A 26,446-nucleotide genomic window follows, 5' to 3' on the forward strand; every position below is an offset into this window, starting at 1 on the left:
GCAATATCCAAAATGATGGAGGAAACAATAATACTTCTCATTGAAAAAATACCCAGAGTTTTTTTTACAAAGGGCATCACAATTCTAAAGATCCAGATTTCAAAGATAATATACGAGAGTCCATTTCAAAGGAACTGGATAAGCCTGGTGTGTATGATTTATTGCCATATATGTTGAAATACTGTCAGAAGATGACTCTCAATTTCCACATCATGTTGACGAATATGTAACAGTCTTGATCATTGTTTTGTCAGAAGCAATTTTGAACAGTTTTATAGATCTGGCAGTTTTCAAACCTGTCGCACAGCCTCTTTGTCACTTCTGGTGTGTATGGTCATGTCGCTACGAAACTGTCTCATCACCAATTTAAAAATTGCATCGCATCTGGTGCGTGGAGACCTTAAGAGTACACAACAGGATAAACGCCTTCTCAAAACCGATGACCAATTGATAAAAAAAACCTGCTTAAACCTCAGTGGTTACAGCAAAGGTACAAGCTGACACTCTCTAATGTTGTCATTGGGTACTTGTCGTTGACACAATTGCCCACCCTGTGATGCTTTGAAACAGCAACCAGGTCAGGACAAAAACAGCAGTAGGGCAAATACCTGGCATCCTCTGGCGATTCAGCGACAATGTGATAAGTCCTTTCCTCAGTCACAACATTCAAGGCATTCTCCTTCTCGTGGTTGTCAACAATCTCTCTGCAAACAAGAACATGCTTAATACCATGCTTAGTTAAAACCCTAGCATTGGCATTCACCTGTCTTTTGGAACCAAAAAATAAAACTAAGAAAAACCTGCCTGGTCCGGTCGACTCAACAGCCGTTTTGTTAATTGTTTTCCTCTACAGCACAAACTGCTACAAGACCAATGGTTACCATGCGATTCCTGATCTATCCAAGAGTTACAAGTGTGGCCGATTTGTATCTGCTGGGAATCATACTGTTTCTCAATTACTGCTGTTCGGTATATTTAAATAGTTTAAATTACATGTTTTAAATTCTGCACACATTCACCTTTGAAAAGGCTTTGGTGAGAACAGACAATGAGCAATGCAGGAAGGATGATGGGATACTATAAATGTAAAGCAATGCATTTCTTGTAAACACTGCATGATGTTCTGTAACACATGTGTATTAGTGCTGATAGATCATTTTAAATCACTGTTTACTATGTTGGTTCTAGTTTTCCAAGGTGTTTATCCTCCCTTCTCAAGTTCATCACAGATCGGAGTAGACTGAATTTTTCTTCCCCCTGTACAATACTTAATGGACGGTGCGTCCTTACTTGGCAGAACGGATGTCAATGGTGCCCTTCAGCCTCTCCTCGCTGTCGTTCTCGAAGTACATGAGCTTGGCTCCCCGCAGTACAAACCAGCGCATTTTCCAGTTGCGTCGTGACAGTGTGGATAAGCCCCCGCCCTTCTTGTACAGCCAGCCCGATTTGAGAGACTCCTGCTTGGCCCGGAACCACATGAAGGTCTCGTCTTTGAGCACACACCAGCGCCTCCGCCACGGGAGCATCAGACCACCTGCAGGGGGCGACAGAGAGTGGCTAGGTATCATCACAGCAGTATTAACACCTGCATTTTTATGTTGTACTGCTAGTTGAAGCCATATTGATGGCAAATTAACTCTTCTACTGTATCAAATATAGGTATTATCCATAAATAGTAGTATTAGATTATTGTCTATGAATAATTTGTAAAGACAATTGCAGTAGTCTTTTGTGACCAACTGATGTATTTATTTCCCATATTAAACGGCCTGTTTTTAAAACCCCACATTTCACTTGAGGGGTCCTTAAAGTATAATAATAATAATCATCCTCCATGGGGAAGTCAGAACTACACAGCAACAATAGGGTTTTCATATTTTAATTACAATATTGCCTTTAAATAAAATGTAAATTTGGGAAGTGACTGACCATAATCTTTTTTTTTTTTTTTTTTATTGTTAACCAGGCTAGTTCTATATATATATATATATATATATATATATATATATATATATATATATATATATATAATATATTAAACGTCACGCGAAAAAAACTTTATTGGACAACCCAAATTGTGTTCATCAAATAAATAGACTTTTATACTATTGACACCTACTGTTTTAACAGGTTTAAACAAGTAATTTAACTATCTGAAATAAAACCAAATTTCATGCCTCAGATGAAATGTGACAGTGATTCTACAAAAGAAAGACATTCTACAAAATTTTTTGTATTACTTAAAACACAATTAAAACATATTAATATACTATTCAATACTCAACTGCTTTTATGCAGGATTCTGGACATTGGTCGTGTATGACTTTCTAGCAAGTCCCAGGTTGCTTTATGTACTAGAAGTATTGCAGTATTGTTGTCAGTGGTGCCATGGCTATACAAACCCTAGTTTTATTAAAAAAAAAAAAAAAAAAAACACACACTAAACTATGGACAATAGCTAACACCACTGCCCTTTAACCCATTCAGTGCCATTGTCCTCATTTGAGGACAAGCCACTTTGTAATTTTTTGGAGCATATTCACCTGTTATTCTAATGTTATCCAACTATATTGCTATGATAACTTACTCTAATTTTGTTAACCACAAAAGTTAAGTCTAAATGTAATGCATCGAACTTCTGTTATGATTTTGTCAAAGAAAAATTGATTTGGTACTAAGCCCACCACCAGTTGTTCCTTGCCCTCCCAATACAAAAAAATTTAGTGAGATTCTGTAAGCATGAAGCCCACCCTTCATGTAGAGGTAACTGTGGAAGTATGGTGGTCCACTTCCATTGAACATAGTCACCCTGCCATTGGAGAACTCCTCGTCTGTGTCGATATATACATCATTCTCATCATCGCTGTCTATCAACTGATAGAAAAAACACAGGAATCAGAGAGGTCACAGGGAAAAAAGAGTTACAAAGCAGGGTAGACTAGACTAATCACACACTAAACAGTGTGAACTCAAAGGATAAAAGAAATTCAAATAATTAAAATGAACAGTATTGTCCAGATAACACATTTCAGATAACAGAAACAGAAGATAAAGAAAATAATACTTTGATTACCTAAAAAAGGCACGTTTTTACCCAGATAAAATTAAAAGGTATCCACCAGGTTAGAATATAGAAGCAAAAATTGTAAATACAATTAAACAAACTGAGCCAGAGAGAGACAAGCTGCAATCTTCTGCTCTAGATTATATGCTCTACTGACCACATCCACTTCCTCACCCTGCTCTTCACAGTATTGCTTACCGAGTCAGAGCTGCCACGGCAGGAGTCTAGGCTGTTGTAAGTGCAAGTGGATTTCCGCAGGATCTCCTCATCGGTCAAATGTCCATCCGTAGTGCTTCCTGCATCCCCTGAACTAGCAAGTGCCTCCTCAAACTCATCATGGTCATAATCAGATTCCAGATCTGGAGGAAGGCTATAGATGGGGTCTTCTAAATCAGCCAAGCTGTCAGAAACGACGTGGCCGATGCTTTGGTATTCTGCTTCTTCATCCTCCTGTGCCTCTGGGGCAAAGTAAGGTTCTGGAAACTCTGCAGGGACTTGCAGAGCTTCATTGAGGTCTTCCAGGAAAGTGAGAGGAGGTGGAGGTGGTGGTGGAGGGAGGTTGGCATAGATGTCTTCGTCGATATGCTGATACTCCACAGTGGTGTGAGGGAAGTCAGGTAGTGGGTTGGTATCTTCCTCTGCGTGGAAGCCTTCATCCACCTCTTCCTCGGCCAGCGGGGCCGTCAGGTCCGAGGAGTCATTAAAGTTCTCCTCACTGGAGAGGGACCGCTCTAGCCCACCAAAGTCCAGCAGATCTAGAAACTCCTGTGCCACCCGTGAGGCCTCTTTCTCCAGCCTGTGGATCTCGGCCGTCCTGTGCCGCTCCAGATCGGTCTTGGAGCTGTCGCACAGCAGGGAGACCCCGTCGTCTTTCTCTCGCTGCAGACGGTCAATCTCCCGCTCCAACCGCAGGATCTCCTCCATCTGTCGGCTCTCCTCCTCCACCAGCCTGGGGTGAGGGATGTGAGGGGTCTAAGAGGAAGGAGGAGAAAATTGCAGATTGACACACCTGAACAAATTCAATTTAGAGCCACATTATTAAAGAACTGCGCAAATTAGGCCCATTCCTGTGGGAAAATCTAGCAATGACTATCCTGATCCAAGCTTTTTGCTGCTTTTCAGTCATGGTGATACAACCATGTAAAATCAATAAGTTCCTTATCAGTGAGATTCTAAAGTCAATTAATTGTTGTCTTCTCTCCTAAAATAATCAAATTGGTGGAAACATTTTTTTATACACGTGCTGGGTATTCAGCTGAACATCATCTCCTTGTCTTGTTCCCAAATGTATTATGTTCTCATGTTCTAAACTTAAATTAATCCCTTAGATATCTACAGAATCTACAGTCTGACCAGACAAGATGTATTTCTGATTGGACAACTGTAATAAGTTTGGGCTAATTAAGCAGGAGCCTGACTTCCATAGTGCTACTGCCTTTGTTTTAGGAACAAGACAGTTGGAAAAACAACAGGACTGGGCAGGTGGATTTACATAAAGAACAGGTCATCTTGCTGAATGGATATGTGAACAAGCCAACATTTATGGTGGAATTGTTCTTCATATACTGTAGCAGAAGGGAGAGATTACCTTTTGAGAAAGGAGCTCTGTCCCCAGTTGTTCCATCTCCCTGAAAAGAAAAGACAGAAAAACACAATTTAACTGTGGGTTCATAATCATACAATCTCCTCCCTATACTTAAACACTGGATGGACTCTTTACAGTGAATGGACATGAATCTTGCAGCCAGAGCCCACCAGAGTTTCCGTTTTATTTCCATGTCATACAATGTAATTTCAGGCGATAATTTTTTTAATGCAGAAAACATAATACAAATGGCTACAATCAAAGTTTAAAAAATGTCATGGGTGTTCTTTTTTTCTTTTTTTAAGTGAGCAACAAATATGTTTGTTGGGCTTTATTACTTGCTTCAAATGAGTGTAATGTACATTATGCTACGCAGGACACAGTCACAATACTTTACCAGTTTTGCCAGCAACTTGTGTCCTTGATCTGTTGCCAGCTAAAATATTACATTCTTGTTTAAACATAACAGCTTTACCAGGTTGAATAAAATTAATGACATACCGACTTTCAATATTGCTCCATCAATCTTGAAAATGGCTGCAGTTTAGACAAGTTAAACCTGTTTTAAAGAGCTGCAGGTTACTACAGTTCAACTCCACTTCTAATATTTTTTGGGCCAAGTTATCAGAACCATTTAGTTACACTTTATCCCTAACCTGGAAATGACTATTTTGAAAAGTTTCAATCAGTAAAGGGATTTTTAAATGACCTTGATTACGCTTGAGAGAAGTCTGCCTGAACTGACATGGTGATTATGAGTATCAAACTTCAAAATCTATTTACCTTTCCTCTCCTTTCTCCTCCTGCTGCACCCTTGCTCCCTCTTCCTGCTTTCTCTTCAGCTCCTCATCTTCCATTTGTGCCCTGAGCGCCTCCTCTTCCTGCTTTCTCTTCAGCTCCTCCTCTGCTTCTCTGATCCGGAGTGCCTCCTCTTCCTGCTTTCTCTTTAGCTCCTCCTCCTGTCTCCTCCTCTCTGCTGCCGCTTCCTCCTCTTTGTGCCTTCGCTCCTCCTCTTCTGCTTTCCTCTTCCTCTCCTCTTCCTCTCTCTTGTGCTTTTCCTCACGGAGGTGCCGGTACAGGTTCCGGGCCAGCTGGCCGCGACGGTGCTTCTGTAACACCACGACGGCGGAGCGTTCCTGCAGGAACAGTCGCCTCCAGAAATGGGCACGGTAGTTCTTCTGGATGGTCAGAATGCTGGCCAGGACTTTCTGGTAGTGTTTCCTGTTAGGATAACCACACTGATTAGCTAGCTAACATTCTTGCAAGTCCCATCATGTTTCTTAATCTTTTTGTATTCCTGTCAATTTTCATTATGACTCTGGTGAAGTGCATTTACCTCGCTACAACGTAGCAAGTTTGATGGAAGGAACTTACTTCATGCGTCATATAGGCAATAGGACCCCATCTGACCTCTCACACTTTCTTATGTGTATCATTGAGCTCAAGTATAAAGTTCAGATGAGGTTCTATTAACTGTAAAAACAGGGAGGTGAAAATGAAGTCTGGAAGGCAAAAAGAACACCGCAATGTTACGCTATTCAGGAGGTAAGAAAATGTTTAAAGCCTTGATTAAAACACTATTATTGCTTTGCCTACGAAGAAAGCAGGCAAACGTATATTAGTGCTTAAACCTCTCCTTAGATAAATAAAGTAACTATCAAGGGAGACGTTGCCACTTTATAGCTACGCTGAATTGCATTTGAAGATAATACTCCATTGACAATCATTTCACGTGACTATAGGATGGCGTTTTTATCATCACCAGCTAACTCAGGATTAAAGGCTTTAGTAATTTGCTTATTGTACCTCTTAAATAAACAGTGTGCTTCAGAGGCCGATATCTCCATTTGATAGGTACAATCAGGTCTTACAGTGTAGCAGTTCCACACACTGGGTTATCTGTACCAGTATGTTGCAAAACACAAAGTGCTAACTGACAAGGTGAGCCAACCTCACCTGTCTGTGTCTTTAATTAGAAGGGTTACAATCTCCTGTATTTCTAGTATTTGAGATTACATTTCCATGCCCTGGCAACTTCAAGACCATCATATTCATTTTCAGGGATGAAATTAAGACTCCTATTGCATAGAAGTTTTACCCATTCCAGGTTTTAAGAAAAGCTTGACAAACCAGTGTGTATGTTACAGGCACTGGTGTGTCTTACTAAAAAACAGACAAATCAGGAATGGATCAAACTGCTATGCAACGGCATTCCTCTTTTCCTCTCTGATTTTTCCTCCTATGGTAAAATGCTAGTCCACTGTGCCACAGCATCTTCCCCAACTGTTCTACCTGCAATTTCTTATGCAGCATCATGCTAGAACCAGGGGTGTAGTATACATGCAATTACTGAAATCCAATTAAAATCATGTGAAACAATCAATTTATGGCACAGTTCACGTTTAGTAAACACTTGCTGTATTCACATATAATTAGGCATTTTAAAACGACCCACAAAGCATTCAGTACATTAAAAACTATTATATTATAACAAGTAAAAAAAAAAAAAGCAAAAAAAAAAAAAAAACTGGGTACTTAAAAGTAAATGGATTCATGCTTTTTAAATTTACTTGGGTGTGAATTAAGTGCCAGTAGATTTTTTGCATTTAGTTTTAACTTTATTGTATGTAATTTTTACTTGGGCAGAGCCCATTAAAACTGATTAACAAACAATTGACAGATAACATGCGCAATAATCTTTTTAAATTAATGTAAAAGCACTGTTATTAATTGACACGCATTAACTTCAAAATTAAACCTTCAAGGTAATAATGAATTAAAGCTGCAGTTTATTTGATAATAATGCTGCTTTTTTATTACAACTTGATTAGTCAGTTTTTCAGAAGAGCAGACTTTGTTTCCATTTTGTTTTAATCCTCCACCGCACATAGTAAATTTTAGCTGCAGGGAACACAATATTCATATTAATACACTATTCCCCCACACTCTGACTATCTAAAGTAAAAACATAATATTAAACCCTGACCTTATTTAATAAATAGTCAAACCTTTACTAATACCACACATACTGTAAAGAGAGATCACGCTGATGCACCCTATTATATACACTTCCCATGTTCAATCGCCTGTCTATGCAGACCACTGATACATGCTGTTACACCCATCAAACCGAAACAATTACATTATAAAATTCAACACCTTACTTAGTCTGGTAGACATTGAAAGAGATACTATATCTAAAAGGTGGTTTGAATGGATTTGAAAGCTTAACCCATGGTACTGATTGAGAAAACCAGTGGAGAGCAAATAAAAAGGCATATGCCTGAGTCGCTGCAGAGCAGCAGCAGCAGGGTGACAGCTTCCCTCTAAGCTGTTTGTCCCATTATTCCCACCGATATACAGACACTGACCTCGCCACATATCTCAGGACATGGGCTCGGATCACCATGCCAGCCTTCCTCTGCACTTCCTCGCGATCCTTCTCCAGTCTCTGCTCCAGAGCTTCCTTCAGGAACACCTGCAAATGGGGCGACACTGGCGTGTTACACTCCAGGATAGAACTGGAAAAAGGTAAGAGTTTGAACTGTTTCTGAAAGGGTAAGGCGCTATTCCACCAAACTGTGGAGTAAGAATGCCCTGCTTTCACTACAGCTGCTACTGCTTTGCATTGTGCTTCACTGGGGCTGTGTGGACAGATTCCTGCTCAGTGCTGCTGCTGCTCTCTCTGCTGTGCTGACACTCATGGGGAAGGGAGAATGAGAAAGAGACTGGGGGGGGGGGGGGGGGGGGGGGGGAGTTGCAAGTGGCTTACCAGGATTTGTCCTGTCAGACCACGCCTCTTGGCAGGGGGGGGGAGAGAGAGAGAGAGAGAGAGAGAGAGAGAGAGAGAGAGAGAGAGAGAGAGAGAGAGAGAGAGGAGTTGGTGACACACTTTTCTACAGAACTTAACCCTTTCCTAGTCAGCAATAATATAATGTTCTGTCCCTTACAGAGATCATGGCAGTGATGTTGTACAGTACTTCTGACAATGTAAAAGCTATGGGTTTGCTATCCCTGACTGGGCCCCTGGCATCGACGTTTCGAAACTACAATTCAAGTGCAATAACAGTAATAGGGTTAGCTCTTTCTGACCCTGGGGCACCTGACTGTACCCCTACACTACAACATTGTCAAGCAGACCTCCTTCAGCAGAATGTTAACTCATTCAGACCTTGAAATTGGAGTTCTAACAAGGGAATAAAAGCCATGCAGGTGTCCGATAAGCACACATGGAAAAGAGACCTGCTCAATTGGTGTTGTATTCAGAGAGCTGGTCCCTCTGCCATTACGGACTGGCTTTTGGCCAGTGGGCTCCAGCAGATGTTACTGCAATTACTGGACCCAGCTGCACCGCAGCCAAAATAAAATGATTCTTAAGAAATTTCGCATCCACATCCTTCCCACGTCCCACACAATCCTGAATACTAATTCTGGGAACACATTTCTTCAACACAAATCAGCAGATATAATTATACACAGATTGTTTCAACAAAAGGAAACAAATCCCCAACCCCCCACAATGCTCACAGGGGCAGAAAACTAACAATAATGCAACCACGTCAGTGCGAGTCACTTACAGGAAATACTTACAGTTTTCTGTGACAGTCAGAATGTATTACTATAACAACAACAGTAATAATAACACTATGTAACACAATTTTTGTTCCTGGATAGTAAGTGTTATTTCCTAATTGCTTATGCCTCAGAAGTATAGAAAACAGCTATTATTCCCCACAAACTTTGCTTTTGTGACCAGGACAGTGATATTTTGAAATTTACCTATTTCCAATGAGAAAACGGGCAAATTTGTGTCTTTTCGTTCACATAAAGTCAGAAAAAAACATATGAATCCAAATTAACATTTATACTAAAGTAATACAAAAATGACTACAAAAGATTTAGAAGTGAGTAGTTTTTCAAGATTTACGATTATACTGTATTTGCAGTAAAATGAAAAGACACACATTTGCCAGTTTTCTCACTGGAAATAGTGATATTTTGAAATATTACTGTCCTGGTCACAAAAGCAAAGTTTGTGGGGAATAATAGCCATTTTCTATACTTTTGAGGCATAAGCAATTAGGAAATAACACTTACTACCCAGGAACAACAAAAAAAAAAAATAAAATTTAAAAAAAGTGTTACACTGTGTAATACATCTATCGGTATCATGAAAAAGAAATGCTCATTTCTACACACACCATTAATGTGCTTGTGACACGTAAATACAGACAGAGACATCTTAAAAGCTCCCATACAGACTCTCAATAACACTATATGCCTCTCCAGTGGAGGTTAAATAGAGGATACACCATGAAGGATCATATACTGTAGTTATTCCACGAAGGAGGATAGCCTGAGGGGATTGAGTGTTTTTGGTACTCTATGAATGTTCATGATGTATTCTGTTCATATAACAAGGATAATTATGCAAAAGAAAGTATGTCTAACCCTATGCAGTGTTGGAACAGTGGGAGTTGCCCTGGTCATTCTGTTGTTGGATTTGAATGAATGAAACAGATTCCAAAATGAGAGCCAGCAATAAAAATATCTACCAATTACCACTGATTATGAAAATGTTACTCCATGCTAGATATCTCAATGCTTGTTGTATAATAATATGCACACAACGGTACACATTAAAACTAATTCCTTCAAGGGGTTATGGTAACATAATAAACCACTTGGGCATTTCACAAAATGTAGAAAAAACAGGAGAAAATAAATGGACACCAAATTTTTTAATGAATAAAATGTGCCATCTTCTGAGTCTGACAGCTGTTTGGAAGAAAGTTGATATAGGTACAGCAGAGGTATACGACAACATTTCTCATAGCGACTGGGCCCCTGGTAGCGATACAGTACTGCAATAGTACAATTCTAGAACTGCATCTGTCCATACACAGCCACTAAATCCTTTCTGAAGCTTCAATCTATAAATGGACAGTCAAATTTTAAGGCAATTTCCATGCTGTAACCCAGAAATTAAGCATGAAATCGTGAATTCTACCTCATAGGATTCTATTGATTTCAGGCACTGCTTAGCAACGTAGGATTACAGTACAAGACTAGTTCAGGGGATGGGAGTTCAGCTGAGGTTCGAATGAGTTTATCAGCATCTGCTTCATCAAGGCTTACTCCATTCTCTTTGAACTTTTATACAACGTCTTTAACTGTAAACTGTAAGAATATACTTTGGCCTTTTCACACTGTCTGGCAGTCATTTTAGAAGGGTGTTTACCGCTGAATTACACCAGTTTATATTATTTACTGAATTACTGGCAAAACCGCTTGTTATTAGGGACAAAGAGCACTTCAGCCAGGAATTGTCTGGATAATACATTCGTATTCAATGGTGTCCCAATAGGATTTTCTCTTCAAAGCAAGAGATTAAGTGTTAATCTCACAACTAAAGATAGAAGCATTAAAAGGTGGTTGTATCTCACAAAATGCTTCCATAATTTGTTCCCGTCCTGCAATTCCAATGGCTTTATAGGTCTCAGATTTGCAGTTTTAAATAAGACATCTATTATAGCAAATATATTTTAATTTTAAAACATGTCTGGTACTACACTCTGTAAAGGAAATCTCTGTTTGCAAGCCTTTCAGGTGTTTTTACACATCCTTGGTTATTTGCTTTCAATGCCTTCTTTCATGTCGCTAACCAACCAGCCTCTTTCCCCAGTGATGAACGTCAAGATGTGCAGCCAGCAACATGCTTCAGCTACTGACCCTTGAGGTAAAATTACCCAGGAAGTGAAACAGACTTCCAGAAAATAATGCAAGCAAACAAAAAACTCCCATAAAACACCCAATATATTTTTTAAAATCTAAAACTGGTGTTTCTTTTAAATATGCACATTTTAGACCTACAGAGCAGGACAGGTAGGTTTCAGGGAATTACTTTGTCACACTACAACCCCTTGAACCCAGCTTGAAGCCCAACTGAATGTGCCAAGAGATACTGAAAGGGTTAAGGACGTGCAAGAGACCTTGGGTGCATTAACAGGAGCGACACACTGAAAACAACTGGGAGCAGCACATGGAGGCAGGCCAGCCCCTGACCTCGCTACAGAACAATGGAGCTCTTTTACTGCAGAACAATCAGTGAGGCATGTCCAAGTCAGAAAGCCCTAACAGCGTGTGTGTGTGTGTGTGTGTGTGTGTGTGTGTGTGTGTGTGTGTGTGCGTATGAGAGAGAGAGAGAAATGAAACTCTACGCTTGATACAGGCCTTTAAAAGAATTACCTGGCCTTTTAGTGCATTTTAGCACAGCACCCAGCACAACAAACTTAACTCCTTCCCTCCTGCTGTTATCTGTTGCAAATTAAACAAATTCTTCAACCCACTGGCTTCAATGACCGCTGCAGGCTTAAGTTTTAAATTTTCTGGATGTAAAGATAACAGCCTTAGCTACAACTTGCTTGCTGATAAAGTTCAATACTCCCCCCCCACAGCTTCTACTGCCCTTTAGAGAAATCAAAAATCTTTTCCTCCTTTGGTGACACGGTTTTGGGGGGAGGGTTTGCGGAGTGAATGCATGTTGTAAGTGTGTGTGAGTGTGTGTCCGTTGGTTGAACATACTGTATATAGACATATATATATATACACACACACTAAGGCAGAATCGTGGCTTTGAAACGGACTACGAAGCTGCATGCAAAATTGAGAAGAATTTACAGCAGTACATAGTAAAAAGCAAACAACGTTGGACAGTTTCTCATTTTAAAAGTGTGTTCTTTAGAATTAATTGTAAGTACAACACATTTTTTATGTTTACTTTACTCATTGTAAGGACAATTGTAGTTCATTGTTATGTGGTACCATTTAAGCATTGTCTTTTGTGTTTGTTTGTTTTACACACAGCTCTATGTTTGGGTATTTTCTGTTTCTCATGTTAATTTTTTAACACTAACATTTAAAACACATGTATTTCACTGCCATGTTCGTAGAACTACAGTATATATTGTTGTTCCATATTAATACACTTGAAAAACAGGTGCTTTTCGCTTATTGGCAACGTTTGGTTAATTACAACTTTTTTTAAATGGAAGGAGGGGTAGTAAACAAAAACTACTTTTAAAACAACTGAAGTCAGTTACACAATCAGATTGTTTGTACTGCAGTCTTTAAGCATAGGTCTCAAAAGTAATATGTTCTGAATAACAGTATACTGATGCTGTCCTGTGAACGTTTAACTTAAAAAACAGATTCTAATCAGATTACAACACATACAAAAAAAAAAAAAAAAACGTAACGTAATTAACTACTTGGGCAGCAGTGCAGAGAGCAGGGCAGTAAGAGAGCTGGTACCTTTGTAAAGCTCTGAAGTACTTGGGTAACAGTGCAGAGAGCAGGGCAGTAAGAAAGCTGGTACCTTTGTAAAGCTCTGAAGTACTTGGGTAACAGTGCAGAGAGCAGGGCAGTAAGAGAGCTGGTACCTTTGTAAAGCTCTGAAGTACTTGGGTAACAGTGCAGAGAGCAGGGCAGTAAGAAAGCTGGTACCTTTGTAAAGCTCTGAAGTACTTGGGTAACAGTGCAGAGAGCAGGGCAGTAAGAAAGCTGGTACCTTTGTCTTCCCAAGCTGCCACTCTGTTTTGGCGCAGTTGTAGGATTTCAGCAATACAGTGCATTTTCCCTTGTCGTCCCCTGGAGTGCCTTTCTCCTTCAGTAACGTCTTATACCTGACAGAAACAAAAGACTGCTTCAACACAGTTTGGCACTTTATTTCCACGAATTGTGTATTTAGCCATGATGAGTAAGACTGTGGGCCAACTTAAGCAAAAAACAAAACAAAAATAAAAAACAAACGTAGCAGTGATGGACAAAATGAGCAAGCATTGCACTGTTGCAAGCTGAACACGTAGTAAGGTTTAAATACATTTTATACTAACAATACCACACAATCAAGTAAGAAAACAAGACTGCACCGTGTGTGGTTATAGCAGTAGTCACCAATACAAGAGAAACCAAACGAGTGATAATTCTGTGAAAACTGTAAACCTCTATATTGGTAAGAGAGATGGGACTTCATATAGTACTACTACAACATTTCCTTGCAACCTTTGCATTTATTTTTCTGTAACTAAACTGTTTCAATTATTTAAACTTTAAAAATACAAATTGGTCAAATTTGGCAAAAAAGAAAAAGGTTTGCAGAAAAAAAAGTATCTAAAATGTAAGAATATGGTTTAATTATGATATAAATGTTTGTTTTATGACTCTGTCAGTGTAAAATGAAATGGCATTATTATTATATGATCTTGGCATTATAAGTGATACCTCATTCTCACGTTCAGTGCAGTACTGCTCCAGATAGCACAAGAGGTCAACAATTTTTCATTATACATTGGGGGCAAAACAACAAGAAGACTTGATGACAACATCCAAATTTAATTTAACAATAACTGAATTTGTATCAAAAAGGTCTCATTGTGAAGTGATCTTAAAAATCAGTTTGAGACTGTTTGTGATTTTTATTATATGCACCATCACAGCAGATTAATTACCGAAGCTGAAGTGCAATTATAACGGAGGACCTTCCACCTACATGTGTTTGTGTTCTTATTAAAACTGTGTGACACTTCATATGTTTACTTCTTAAACATCACGGTTTGCTAAAGCCTCTCTTTGTTTACCTTGTGGAAAAGTCTTGGAATTGTCTCCGAACAGGAAACCCAGCACGTCGAATTTTCACCGTTTCCAGCATCCCAGAGTATCTCAGTTGATTTAGAACCACTTCCGGGTCAAATTTATTAGGAGTCTGTAAACAAACAAAACACACATTTTATATATATATAAGTTTACAACATATTCCAAGACTGCTAGATGGTAGCCACATCCTGCGAGCATTTTTCAAGCCTAAATACCGGTTTTACATAAGTTTAAAAACAGCGTGATGGCCAAAAAAAAAAAAAAAAAAAAAGACAAAGCCAGCACGATTAGCAATTGTTTACTTTCAGTATCTGTTCTTGCTTCTCTCTTTCCTACTCTGGACAACCGAACCCCGTTCAGCCAAAGCTGCTTGTTTTTATTTTGTGGCCGAGGGATTAACTGGCTATCAATTACCTAATTTATCCTATAACTACATTCGGCACAGGGATTCTCATATGCGTGGTCAACAGCCAGTTTGTCAATAAATCACTCGCTGCTGACCATACATTCTCACGACTATCAGAAGACTCCCACACAGCTCTATCATAACTAGACTGCTAAATACAATAAGTACATGCAATAAAAGCATGTTTCCACTAGAATTTAGTTTTTTGCTCGTTACAGAATGATATTCAGGACGTGTTTTGATATAGAGATATAGATATAGACAGATTCGCATTACATGAGAGTAGGTGTTAAAACTTCATGCTAATTTGAACTCTGCTCTCACCAAGATAAGCACCAACTACGACTTAGCTTTACAGTAAACTAATGTGATCCATCTGCATCTCCATCCATTTGTGTTTCTTTCTATCTGATGATGCTGATATCCTTCTACCTGGTGTTGATGGCTGAAGTGTAACGCTAGCTCCAGGGATCAGCTTACTTTAACTCCCAGGCGTATCAGCACACACAACGCCTGCGATGCTGGCTCCAGGGATCAACCCAGTGTGGTATCCCCAGCACATCAGCATGACAACCATCTGGACTGAGCCAAGTAGGGTACATCTCTGGGGTCTTCAAGTGGGCATCTTCCATCCTCTGTGTTTCACCACTAGCCCACGACACCTCAAAAGGGCTAAACAGTGATTCTGGTGTCCCATCATCACCCCCGTCCGTCCCACACTCAACTCAGCCCAGCTTACTTATCCGTACATCAGTGTTGCTTTATTTCAAGATCCCCACTCAGAATCTTTCCATCTCAACCACCGTCAGTTTCTTCAGATAAGTTCTTCACTGAGTGACACAACTCTTGGCCACTGAACCCAACATCTCTGAGAAACTGAGTTGGAGAGTGTGCCACAGAGTGTGCTTTGGTTTTAACACCTTTTTTGGTGGTTGCTCTCCTGGATGGAGGAATATTGTCTTTTGTATGTTATGCTTTGATGGAACTAGTGGCAACTTATTGGTCAGGTTACGCTTGTCTGCCAATGCTAAGGCCAAACATCGCAGCACCTGGTCATGGCGCCAAGCAAATCTTTTTTGGCTAAGACAAACCTTACATCCTGTCAAAACGTGCCTTAACGTTGCAGGTGATGAACACAAATGACATGAGGGATCCACACCCACCCAGAGGTTCAGGTTCTGTGGTGACGAGGAAACTGATCCTGCCTTGTTCCATTGTCCATAGGTCTTGACAGCCAATCATGCGTTGTTCCACACTCTCCCATCTCATCCATTCTCCCCGCTTTGCCTGGGAATGGCCTTTACACATCTGATCCTCTCCTCCTGCTTTTGCATCTCGTCGGCTACCAGCTTCCTCCATTGAGATGGGGTTGCCCTGTGCCATGTAGGAGGAGCTGAACTGAGACCAAGACGCCCACTCTTCCATGCTGAACTTGCCCCATAATATCACCGATTCAAAAGGCAGCCTTAGCATCTTCCACTGCTTTCTTTGCCACCCACACTTTCTTCCAGTTTTCATCACAGGTGCTGCCTCCCTTACGCATGTCACATGAATCTACTAATGTCATTTCCCGTCAGACCTTGGCACACTTAAACTCCTCAGTTACAGCAGAGGATGGTAGCTACAGTATTCCTTTACCATAAAGTCCCACTCTGCTGAGGCAGCGTGGAACTCCCAACCATTTCCTGACGTGTGAACTGACTAAAGCTTCCAGCTTCTCAACTGTTGTCAAGGAAACCTTTTACACAGTCAATGGTCACAGCAGTCTTGGCAGTAGACCAAACTGAAAGCACCAGAGTTTCAGTTTGCCCAGTAAAGCGCTACTGTCTATGCTCTTCAACCCTTCCACTGCTTGTTGTCTAACTTCTCCCACATGAACTGTGTCCTTTAGATCCCCATCGTACCATTTCCCAAGACTTTTCACTGGCTTTTTGGACACTGTTGGTATTGACTCACCATTAAAATGTAGAATATTTTATCTACTATTTTACCTTTAATTATAGAGATGCTCCTTGATTTAGTGGGCTTGAATTGCATTCGTGCCCATTTGATGTTATTGGTTAATTTGCCCAATAACCGACTTCCGCAGGCTACTGTTGTGGTCATGGTTGTCACGTCATCCATGTATGTTGTGGTCATGCACTCTCCTCCCACTAACCATTTTGATGCCCTAATAATTACTTCCATTGCTATGGTAAAAGCCAGTGGAGAAATGGTGCATCCTGCCATTATTCCAACTAAGCATTACCATGTAGTGCTAAATTCTGAAGTTGAAAAACTAAATTGCAAATCTCCAAAGTAGGCTTTCACTAAATTTGTTATTGTCATTGGTATGCTGAAAAAAAATCAAATGCTGCCAAAAAAAGTTTGGCACTGAACCATATGCACTAGCCAAATACAGGAATGTCACATGGAGCTCCTTCCGCTCCTTTTTTAGCTGATTGTATTTATTGCCAGATTACGCTGATGTGTTCTAAGCATCCTGGGAAACCTTGAATACTAATTATGTACTGAAGTGTCAATGAAGCAGTTCTTTAATAAGTTGACAATTTGAGCAATAATGCTGAAGAAAATCTTGCCTAATATGTTTAATAGGGAAATAGGGCGAAACTGACTGATGCTTGTCAAATCTTTTTCTTTTGGTATAAAGACTCCACCTGCTCGGCGCCATGCTCTTGGTACAACCTGTTTTTCCCATGCCACTATCATCAATTTCCACAGGATTTGTAGAACTCCAGAAGCACTCTTGTATACTCTGTACGGAACTCCATTAGGCCCTGGAGATGATGATGCCCTTACTTTTTTCACAGCTTGTTCTACTTCTTTCCACTTAGGTGCACAGTCCTCCGTTTGGTATTCGGGTGCATTGATAGGTGGGGTGTCTGAAGGAATTGACATAGGCTCCTGCTTTTTTTAAACTGTATGTGTTTCCTCCAAATATCTCTCCAGCTCAAACTTAGATGATTTTAGAGTGCCATTTTTCTCACTGGTGAATAACTTCTTTACAAATTTGAATGGATCTTTATAAAAGTTAGTTCTCGCATGCTCCTGTTTGTAGCATTTCTGTAGACGCCCAGCTCTGAGCAATGTTGTAAGCTTATCTTTTATGACCCTATGTAACAGACAGAGTCCCTCCTCCTGACTTTGTTCTGCTCTTCTCCATTTCTTCCTCAGCTATCTCCTTTCTCTAAGTGTTCAATCTCCTGCTGCCATCTACACTTTCCAGGAATAGTTTATACTTTTTCCTTCCTTTTTTTCAACTCCAAACCTCTCGCTTCCATATGCATAGATGATGTCTCCAAATTTATCCAGCTTCTTCTCAACTGTTCCACTTAACCTTTCCAACGCAAAACAGAGATCCACGTTTAGTGTCCCACGCAGTTCTCACAAGCTCTTGGCCATTTAACTCCAGGCTTGTGCCCGTTGAGGTTCTTTTCTCTTATGCTGGTTTGTCTGACCGTGTTCGCAAGGATCATTAGGTTCATCACAGGTTGTATCCATGTAAGTCCTCCTCACGTCTATGACAGGGGTGCTAATATCCTGAGAACTGTGGTTTGCTTCCTGTAGCTGGATTTCATTCACCCGACATAACTTGATAGATATATGATTACTCCACCACAATACATCCGGGATTGGGAACAGATAATGTTTTTTTTTTTTTTTTTTTTTTTTATTTATATTTTGTACAGATTTGTTTTTTTTAAATAAAGTTTAACTTTAGGTTGTTGTCCTTGCTTCTCTGCCCTGTTGTATCCATACTGAACCCACTGTTTTCTTTCTAGCATGACGCTTTTATCCAGAGTGAGTTCGCTTTTGTTGTTTGAAATTAAAATGTTGTAGTAGGATAATTCCCCTTTATGTACTTGTTTGGCACATAGATTTTATTATTATTATTATTATTATTATTATTATTATTATTATTATTATTATTATTATTATTATAGTACTGCTAATCAGAGTCTGCACACCATTTCTAATAAAAGGGTCTATTAAAAAGACCCTTACAAATAGAGATATTTATATCGCTAATATTTTTTAATTGTCAAAGGCGTAAGCTTGATCAAACTCTTCCAGTGACAGCATGAGACTTGCAGCTTTTCCCCATTCCCCTGTATCTGAGTTCTGAGCAAAAGCTTTTATTATTATTATTATTATTATTAGTCTCAGCATATACTGCAATTGGCCAATATCCATTGTCAAAGATACCCAATGTATGCTTCTGTTGCACACATTAAATGGTGATTTCTTGTTTCTTTGAAGATATATTTATTCAGGGCTAAAAGAGAGCAACACAAACAAAGCAGTAGGTAACTAACAAGCTGAACTACTTTTTTATTTTGGAAAATGGTATAAATCTATTCTCTAGCAGCTTACAGGATTACATTTTTAGGTGCCCTGCCAAACGGGCAAACAAACGTTTCTAAGTATTGTGGTGGCGGCAGACAAAACAAACCCAGAAAAGGGAGTTTTGGGGCCAAAATAGCGGAAAGAACAACCACTGTTTATTTCTTCCTTAAGAAATGGACGTTCTGAGAAATAGGATAGGGGGCTGCTAGTAAACAAAGAGAACAGTATTTCAAGGTGTAGGATAGAAAGATTTTAAAATTAAACAAACATAGTACCTGCATACACATTATGCTCCAAAGTGTTTATATTTTTTTTTTATTATACCCAAGATCAACGTTTCAATCTGCAAGAGATCTTCATCAAACCTGGTATGCAACTGCTTTACAATTGTGCAATAGGAGTCTCACTGACACTGCTAAGTCATATTAAAACCTGCAAACTGAGGGGAGCAGGGGTAGTTCCTGGTAAGTGATGCACTTGTGAACTTTGCAGAGTCTTCTGAGAATTGAATTGTAGTTCAGCGCGGTGATGTCGTAGCGCTGTTATGTGCAGTCGCTGTAATGGTCGGCGTTGTAACGTCCCTCGCGGTGATGTCTTCCAGCAACTCTTCCAAACAGCTTTGAAGCCACATTTCCTTGTTCTGACAAAACTGACAAATGAACCCACTCTGCAGTAAGCCTCCCCAATCTCTGGTAATACCTCAGTGTATTTTTTTCATTGATGAAGGAAAGGGTTTCTACAATGTGCTGCCTCATCCTAGTAAACATCTAATGTGTGTGGAAATATTTCAGTAATCCCTGGCACAAAACAGTATACAGTCTCTATAAAACACAAATGCTTATTCCCCCAGATACTTCTCTTTTGATCCTCGCTACAAAGATTCCTTAATCTCGCTACAAAGCCTTGTTTTGCATTTGTGCTGCAAGCTTGTCTCTACTGCGATTTTCCTAAGAAATATCCCCTCTTGTGTTATTTTAAGTAGCTCAGAAGGCACTTGTCCACATTCAGTCAGTGGTGCATGCACACAAGGTATCCAAGTGGGGGTTACTGTACTGCACACAAGGTATCCAAGTGGCAGTTTATAGCTGTCTGAGGGATCAAAGAATGATCAAGCACATGACCTAAGGAAACTAAGATAAATAATCAACTTCTAAAAGCCTGGCCTGTGACAAATGCCATTAACCTCAAAAGGTGAAAAGGTAAGTTGTTTTAAACATTTCCTTACTGTTATGTGTATACAATGATTCCAGCTGGTTCAGGTTTATGTTGTTCCAATTCTAAGTTGTTATTATCATTATTATTATTATTATTATTATTATTATTATTATGAATCTGCCTTTGAACTTACTTTGACATAGCCTGGAGAATCACAAGTATTGTTTTGGTCCAGGCATTTAGGATTCTCCAGACAAGTCAAAGCCAGGTACAGGCAGATTTAGAGAAAGATGAGAACTCAATATTGGAGCAACTGAACCCAGAATTACTTAATGATTTCAAACATCAGAAACTAAAGAGTAGGCGTTGATATTCTCCTATTAAATTTTTTTTTTGACGGTATACTTTATGTAACCTTCGATGAACGAGTCGCTCCACTATGCACACCAGATTCACACCCCGAAGTTGTGTGACAAGTGTATTCGAAAATTGTCTCTTAGAACTAAGATGTCGTTACAAACAAAACTCATCTCCGCAACGAAAAAACACACTTTAAACTAAACTTCCTTAAAACCAACCATTTTTAACATGTGTGTGTATATATATATATATATATATATATATATATATATATATATATATATATATATATATATATATATATATATATATACACACACACACACACACATACACACAAAGTACGGTTAAACCTGCATAACATCACTTCTGTTAATATCTCTTTCTGTTTGTTATCAGCACATTGCAATTCCCCAGAATATAGTGGGTGTTAATAGACACAAGCACCTGATCATATCGCTTTGGTTGTAGTTATTTTTAATAAAAACTGGCAAAGCTGTAAAATTAACCTTGTTTCTTTAAATCATAAGCCATTTCTTTTTCTTTTGATGCCCTGTGGACCACAAACCCATTGGGTTGTTAGGGGTCAAAGCCGAGCTGGGCTGGGCGGCCGTGTCTAAGCTGCGACCTTTTACCCTTTTGTAGCTGCTTTCATTGGAGGAATGTGCTGGTGGCCATCTCTACTGTGCTGTGTTGGGAAATTACAAAGGGACTCCTTTCACGGACATGGCAGTGCCTGGAACACACTGTACTTCTTAGAATGGCACTAGTTCTCATAAAAAGACAGGGATGTTTAACATATAATTGGGATGTTTGGCAGTGGGACAAAGACTGTTTCTTAAAAGTGTATTCCCTTTACAGACAGGGTTTGGATTAAAAAAATAAAAATAAAAATAAAAATCTACACCTGCAAGAACACTGTCAATAGGATGTAGGGAAATCACATGCATTGTTTCAGCAAGATGTGCCTGCAAGGTAAATCGTTCTAGAGTGGTATGTGACCAATCCATACATGAATTCCACCATCATTTCATCTCTTTTGAGAAGCAAAAGTATTTGTATTGTATATTGCTTTGCATCCAGTTTAAATGGACATTGAATTTGGTAGTCTAATGCATTTGTGATCAGAAGTTTTGTAAAGTGTCCATGTTGCTGATTCAATGATGTATGCCTTCAATTTTTTTGTTTTTTTTACTGGTTAAAAAATCTGTCCTAAACTGATTTGACTAGGCTCCTGCTTATCAAAACTGCATAAGTGAGTCAGTGTTGATATAAAAACACTCAAGTGCTTGAGGCTGCCGGCAGGCAGCCTGTTCCTCCAGCCAATTGCAATCAGCAATGGACGGGAACAAGTTAAAATACTGGTCCCCGAACATTATTCCCAAAAGGTACTTGGATTCCTTTAATGTAAATGCACTATGTTATCCAAACAGGGAGTTCTTCCATAGACACTGTTTAAACTGTACACCAGGAGAAGAGTTCTGGTGGTAAATGTCTGCCTAATACATTTATATGATAGGAGCTTATTGTATTTATAAAATAACAATAAATGAATTGCAAACATATGTTTCCAATACAGTCTAAAATACGTTTAATATGAAATGGAACGCTTCACACAATACATTGTTGCACTCACATCATTGTAGTTTTTTTTAGTTTTTTTTTTCTATATATATATATATATATATATATATATATATATATATATATATATATATATATATATATATATATATATATGAGAGGTTGGTCTGACACATCACACCCATGGAGTCTAACCTTATAAACACTTCAGACACTACCTTGCACTTTTAGTTCCCTACCTTCTGCATGTTGGGTTTGATGCAGCGTACAAAGAAAGGGTTGGAGGTGCTCAGGGTGGCCATGAGAGAATGCAGCGAATCCTGAATAAAAAACAACAAACAAAAAACAAAGTGCATCAGTGCAGACTCTCTGACATCAACAATCATACACAGTGTTCTTTCAGGACACACGGCCCTGTTCACAAAGCATTCATTTGGAATACATGAAACTTTTCAAGTCTACTCCTAAACACGCCAGCGCCATGGTTACTGAACTGTATTAAATTAATCAAGCCAGAGAAAAACATCTTTCAATAATTAATCAGCTTTGTGAATAGGGCTCCCATGTCACACACTAACTATCCAGGACCTGGTATATGTAAGCATGTTTTGTCTTTTACAATGTACAGAGGCTCAACTACATCCTCTGAAGAAGTCAGGCTAAGGGGATCTTGTGGGTTTTTAGGTGCTTTCACAATAGCAGTTTTGAAACATTCATAGTTTTATTTCATTTTCACAATAAAAACTTATTTGTACAGGAGTGCTATGCCACAGTCCAGGTCATAACTACTGGAGGAATTTGGAAAGGAGGATTCCTTCTTAACTGCAACCAGAGTTGTAAACAGAAATGTGGGATTCTGATTAAAAAAAAAAAAAAAAAAAAAAACTAGTAATGGATTTCAGCCACATAGCCCTTATTCTCACTCTGTGCTGACATCTGAAAGAAATTCTCCGTGTGGGGTCTGGTGAACTGGAGCTGTACCAAAAGCAAAGCTCTCCTTAAGGAAAGCCAGGCTATATTAAGTGACTCTGCAGCTGATGCATAGTTCACACACCCTAGTCTCATATCTTGTAAAGCGCTTTGTGATGGTGGTCCACTATGAAAGGCGTTATATAAAGATAATAATAAATAATAATAATAATAATAATAATAATAATAATAATAATAATAATAATAATAATATCAGGTCACTGTGGATCTTCACGCCTCACCCTGAATTGAGAGCTGACAGTGGGTTTGCGTCTGGCTGTGCCCATCTTCAGGGTCTCCTCATTGTTCCTGCTGGCCACTCGCTCAAACAGGTCATAGATAAAGTCCAACCTAGAAAACAAAAGAAAAGGTTGATGATATTTTAATAAGTACCCTTTTACATAGCCTTAGTCCTCTGCAAATATACACAAGTCCACCTCTCTGATGTTCATCACATGTTTAAGACACCACACTGCATCTTTTTCAAAAGTTATTTTGGCCCCCAAAACACCCCTATTCAAGCAAGTCTTTCTGTATTTGTAGAGTCTGTAAAACTGCAACTAAAATGCATTTGGGCTGGATCAAAACATCTTATAACCCGACATGTATAATTGTTTTTAGAACAATAACATTCTTTAGTATTTATTATCAACCACACTAAGTGCATTAGCCAAACAGTTTCTCCTATGGCATAGCATGATGAGAGAACAGAACTAATAATTGTCACTACAATGCTGGTTCATCATTACTGGCAACTAACAAGCATCAGCCAATCATAACCCCACTTTAAAGCATGTGACCTCTTGATGAGGCACTGGAAATAACAAAACAAGATGGCTACTGACAAGAAGCTGCAGTAGTTTTATGTACTCTAAAAAACTTTTTTTTTTGGTTGCTAATAGCCTTGTATTTTGTTAATGCCCTCTCTGGAGACTGGAACACTTGACTACCTCTGCTATCTAGCTGTTAATGCATGCTGCATCAGATATCACAACATAAAAACAATGTTGTCCTAATAATCCTCACCTGCTGTCTTTCACCATGTTTAAGATATCATCTCTAAACGTGTCCCTGTTCTTTTCCAAAATGCCTCTGACATCATAGAGAACCTGGCAAGAAGATAATGAATGCACACTAATTAACAACAGTTATCAGGTTACAGACTGCACTCTTTCACTCCCAGAGTTTTACCCATTTAAAAAATATTGCAACAATTATAATGTGATGATACTGGGTGAATTATTTTTGATCAAGGGTGTATTGTCAATTACCAATTGATCAAGTTTTTCAAAATGTGTATTTTTCAAGCAAATGACCGGCCAAAAGTCTTTTTTTTTCACATCCTTTATCAGCCTACTGCGGCAAAACGTTACTGGAACTGGTCACATGAGCCATTCCTGCTCAAGTGGCCCAAACGTCTTTGTTTGTGGCTGATGAAACCAGGTGTCACGTGCATGCAAAAGAAGAGCTTTGTAACTCCATCATGCTCCACATGGTGAGAATGGCCTGTGACCTATTTTTTTCTAAGTGCCGGATGACCAAGACAAAAACATTCTGATAATTTTGAAACTTGTTCCAAGGGCTTTCCAAAAGACAAATAATGAATGGACTCAAGGTCGAGTAACCAGCGTTTCTCCATTTGAGCTGGAATTACTCAGATTAGTTTTATATTACATACTCGCACTGTATTAAGAATATGATGGTTAAAATTGTGGATATTCAGAATCTTTTTGCAAGAAAATCATTGTAAGTAAGCTGAATCAACCCTCAATCGACTAATGGGACACTATGCTAGCAGCACATGAAGGGCACCCTCACAAAGTGGATATTTTGCACAATGAAATGTGCAGGTTCAGTTCTTACTTCAACACTGCCCAACACTGTGACCTTTCTGAGAGATTCTTTCCTGCCTCTCATTGTGCAACAGACGCCAGTATCACTGGCCAGCAATGCGACAAAATTGTGCACAGTCTGGAAGTTGGCTTGGATCCCAGCTATGTAAGCTTACCGTTTACGCTGTGCTGTCAGGACCCCAACTACACACTGAAGCCGGCTGCGCTGCTTGATATCAGTAATTGTGAAAGCTGGCCTCAGAAGTCTATGCCTGCTTGCATTAAAAAGGTGTGGTTTTAATTAATGTATTTCTTTTGGCTGTGTGAGCCAAAAGAGAAATAAACCACAGCAACATTATTTCCTGTAAAACTATCTTGAACTCAACTCACCCTGTTTTATTTGTGCAGTATCTGTTGCAAGAAATACTGGGTTGCCAAAAAAAATACACTTGACACCACCTTTCTTGATCTTCTTTTTAATAGGCAAATTAATTAACAGTTAATCAGAAAAAAAGGGTATGACAGAACAGGTGGCGTCCAACATGAACGACTGCTCTGTAGTGTGACTGATCTTCACTGCCTTTAAGGAAATGTATGAAAGCAGTAAATATGCTACTGAAGGTAATACAAGGAAGGGGTTTTAATAAACTTAGTAACTAAATGGTAAAAAGTTACCTCTCCAGCATAGTGCTTGATCCCAAACTGGTGATCCACCACTCTGGGCTTCACATAATAATGGTTGGTCTGCAGAATCAAAAAGGCAGTTAGATTCCCAAGATATGCAATAAGGATTCTTTTAATGTAAGGCTATACTCTATATCAGCCTAGATTTCACGATTATGAGGTCTGTTCAACTTATCTAAATACATTAAAAGACTGGACTTGCATGTGCTTTAAAAGCCAAGTACCATAGACTAATTCAGACTGATGTTTTATAACACTGGTAAACATGACTAATTCACACCCCTAATCAGCCTAGTAACTTAATTTAAGTAACCCTATAAAAAAAGTTATTTACCCCTTTAAAACACTGTAGCGGTAGTTATGCGGCTCTTTGTGATCTGCTTTAGTATGCTTGTGTTAATGAGGGGGCAATGTAGTAAGGTGGCCACATGCCCAGTAACCTGTGAAGCTGTGACTTTTGGGTCCACTTCAAAGAAAATCCTGTTACACTACCCCATTAGACAGTAAATCATAGATGTCCCAGTTCAAAGTGTCTGCTTTGGTGAGTTGGAAGGGCTGGGATTGACCAAGTCCCTTCCCCCTTACTACCCAAGAGCTGTGCTGGGGGACAGGGATACTCACGGCATGCTGGTTGTGGAGTTTCTCTAGCAAGGTGTGGTCTGTCCCCTTTGGGAATCTGCTTTCTTCATTTATCAGGGCCAGCAAGCCTAATTTCTATAGAGAGAGAGAGATGGAGAGGTCAGCTAAACTGTCTGCAGCAGAGTGATCACAAAGAAAGACTCTTTCCTTTTCTTCACCCCTGAGGT

The 26,446-nt window shown here is 39.3% G+C and overlaps 1 protein-coding gene across 1 annotated transcript in view; it reads right to left on the reverse strand.

The window, feature by feature from the left end:
• Positions 1-26,446, reverse strand: part of LOC121322076 (unconventional myosin-X-like) — a 117,030-nt gene that overhangs the window by 15,855 nt on the left and 74,729 nt on the right. Inside the window, exons 15-28 of the mRNA XM_041261579.1 lie at positions 26,262-26,354; positions 25,632-25,700; positions 24,151-24,233; positions 23,367-23,475; positions 22,395-22,475; positions 14,288-14,412; positions 13,219-13,333; positions 8,021-8,127; positions 5,433-5,870; positions 4,653-4,692; positions 3,263-4,036; positions 2,751-2,874; positions 1,291-1,534; positions 609-704 (exon numbers count right to left, since the gene is read on the reverse strand). Coding sequence (XP_041117513.1) covers positions 609-704; positions 1,291-1,534; positions 2,751-2,874; positions 3,263-4,036; positions 4,653-4,692; positions 5,433-5,870; positions 8,021-8,127; positions 13,219-13,333; positions 14,288-14,412; positions 22,395-22,475; positions 23,367-23,475; positions 24,151-24,233; positions 25,632-25,700; positions 26,262-26,354 — 2,498 coding nt within the window. The remainder of the gene's footprint in view (positions 1-608; positions 705-1,290; positions 1,535-2,750; positions 2,875-3,262; positions 4,037-4,652; positions 4,693-5,432; positions 5,871-8,020; positions 8,128-13,218; positions 13,334-14,287; positions 14,413-22,394; positions 22,476-23,366; positions 23,476-24,150; positions 24,234-25,631; positions 25,701-26,261; positions 26,355-26,446) is intronic.

The sequence above is a fragment of the Polyodon spathula genome, chromosome 10 (assembly GCF_017654505.1).
Source record: "Polyodon spathula isolate WHYD16114869_AA chromosome 10, ASM1765450v1, whole genome shotgun sequence".
In the NCBI taxonomy this organism is placed as follows: domain Eukaryota; kingdom Metazoa; phylum Chordata; class Actinopteri; order Acipenseriformes; family Polyodontidae; genus Polyodon; species Polyodon spathula.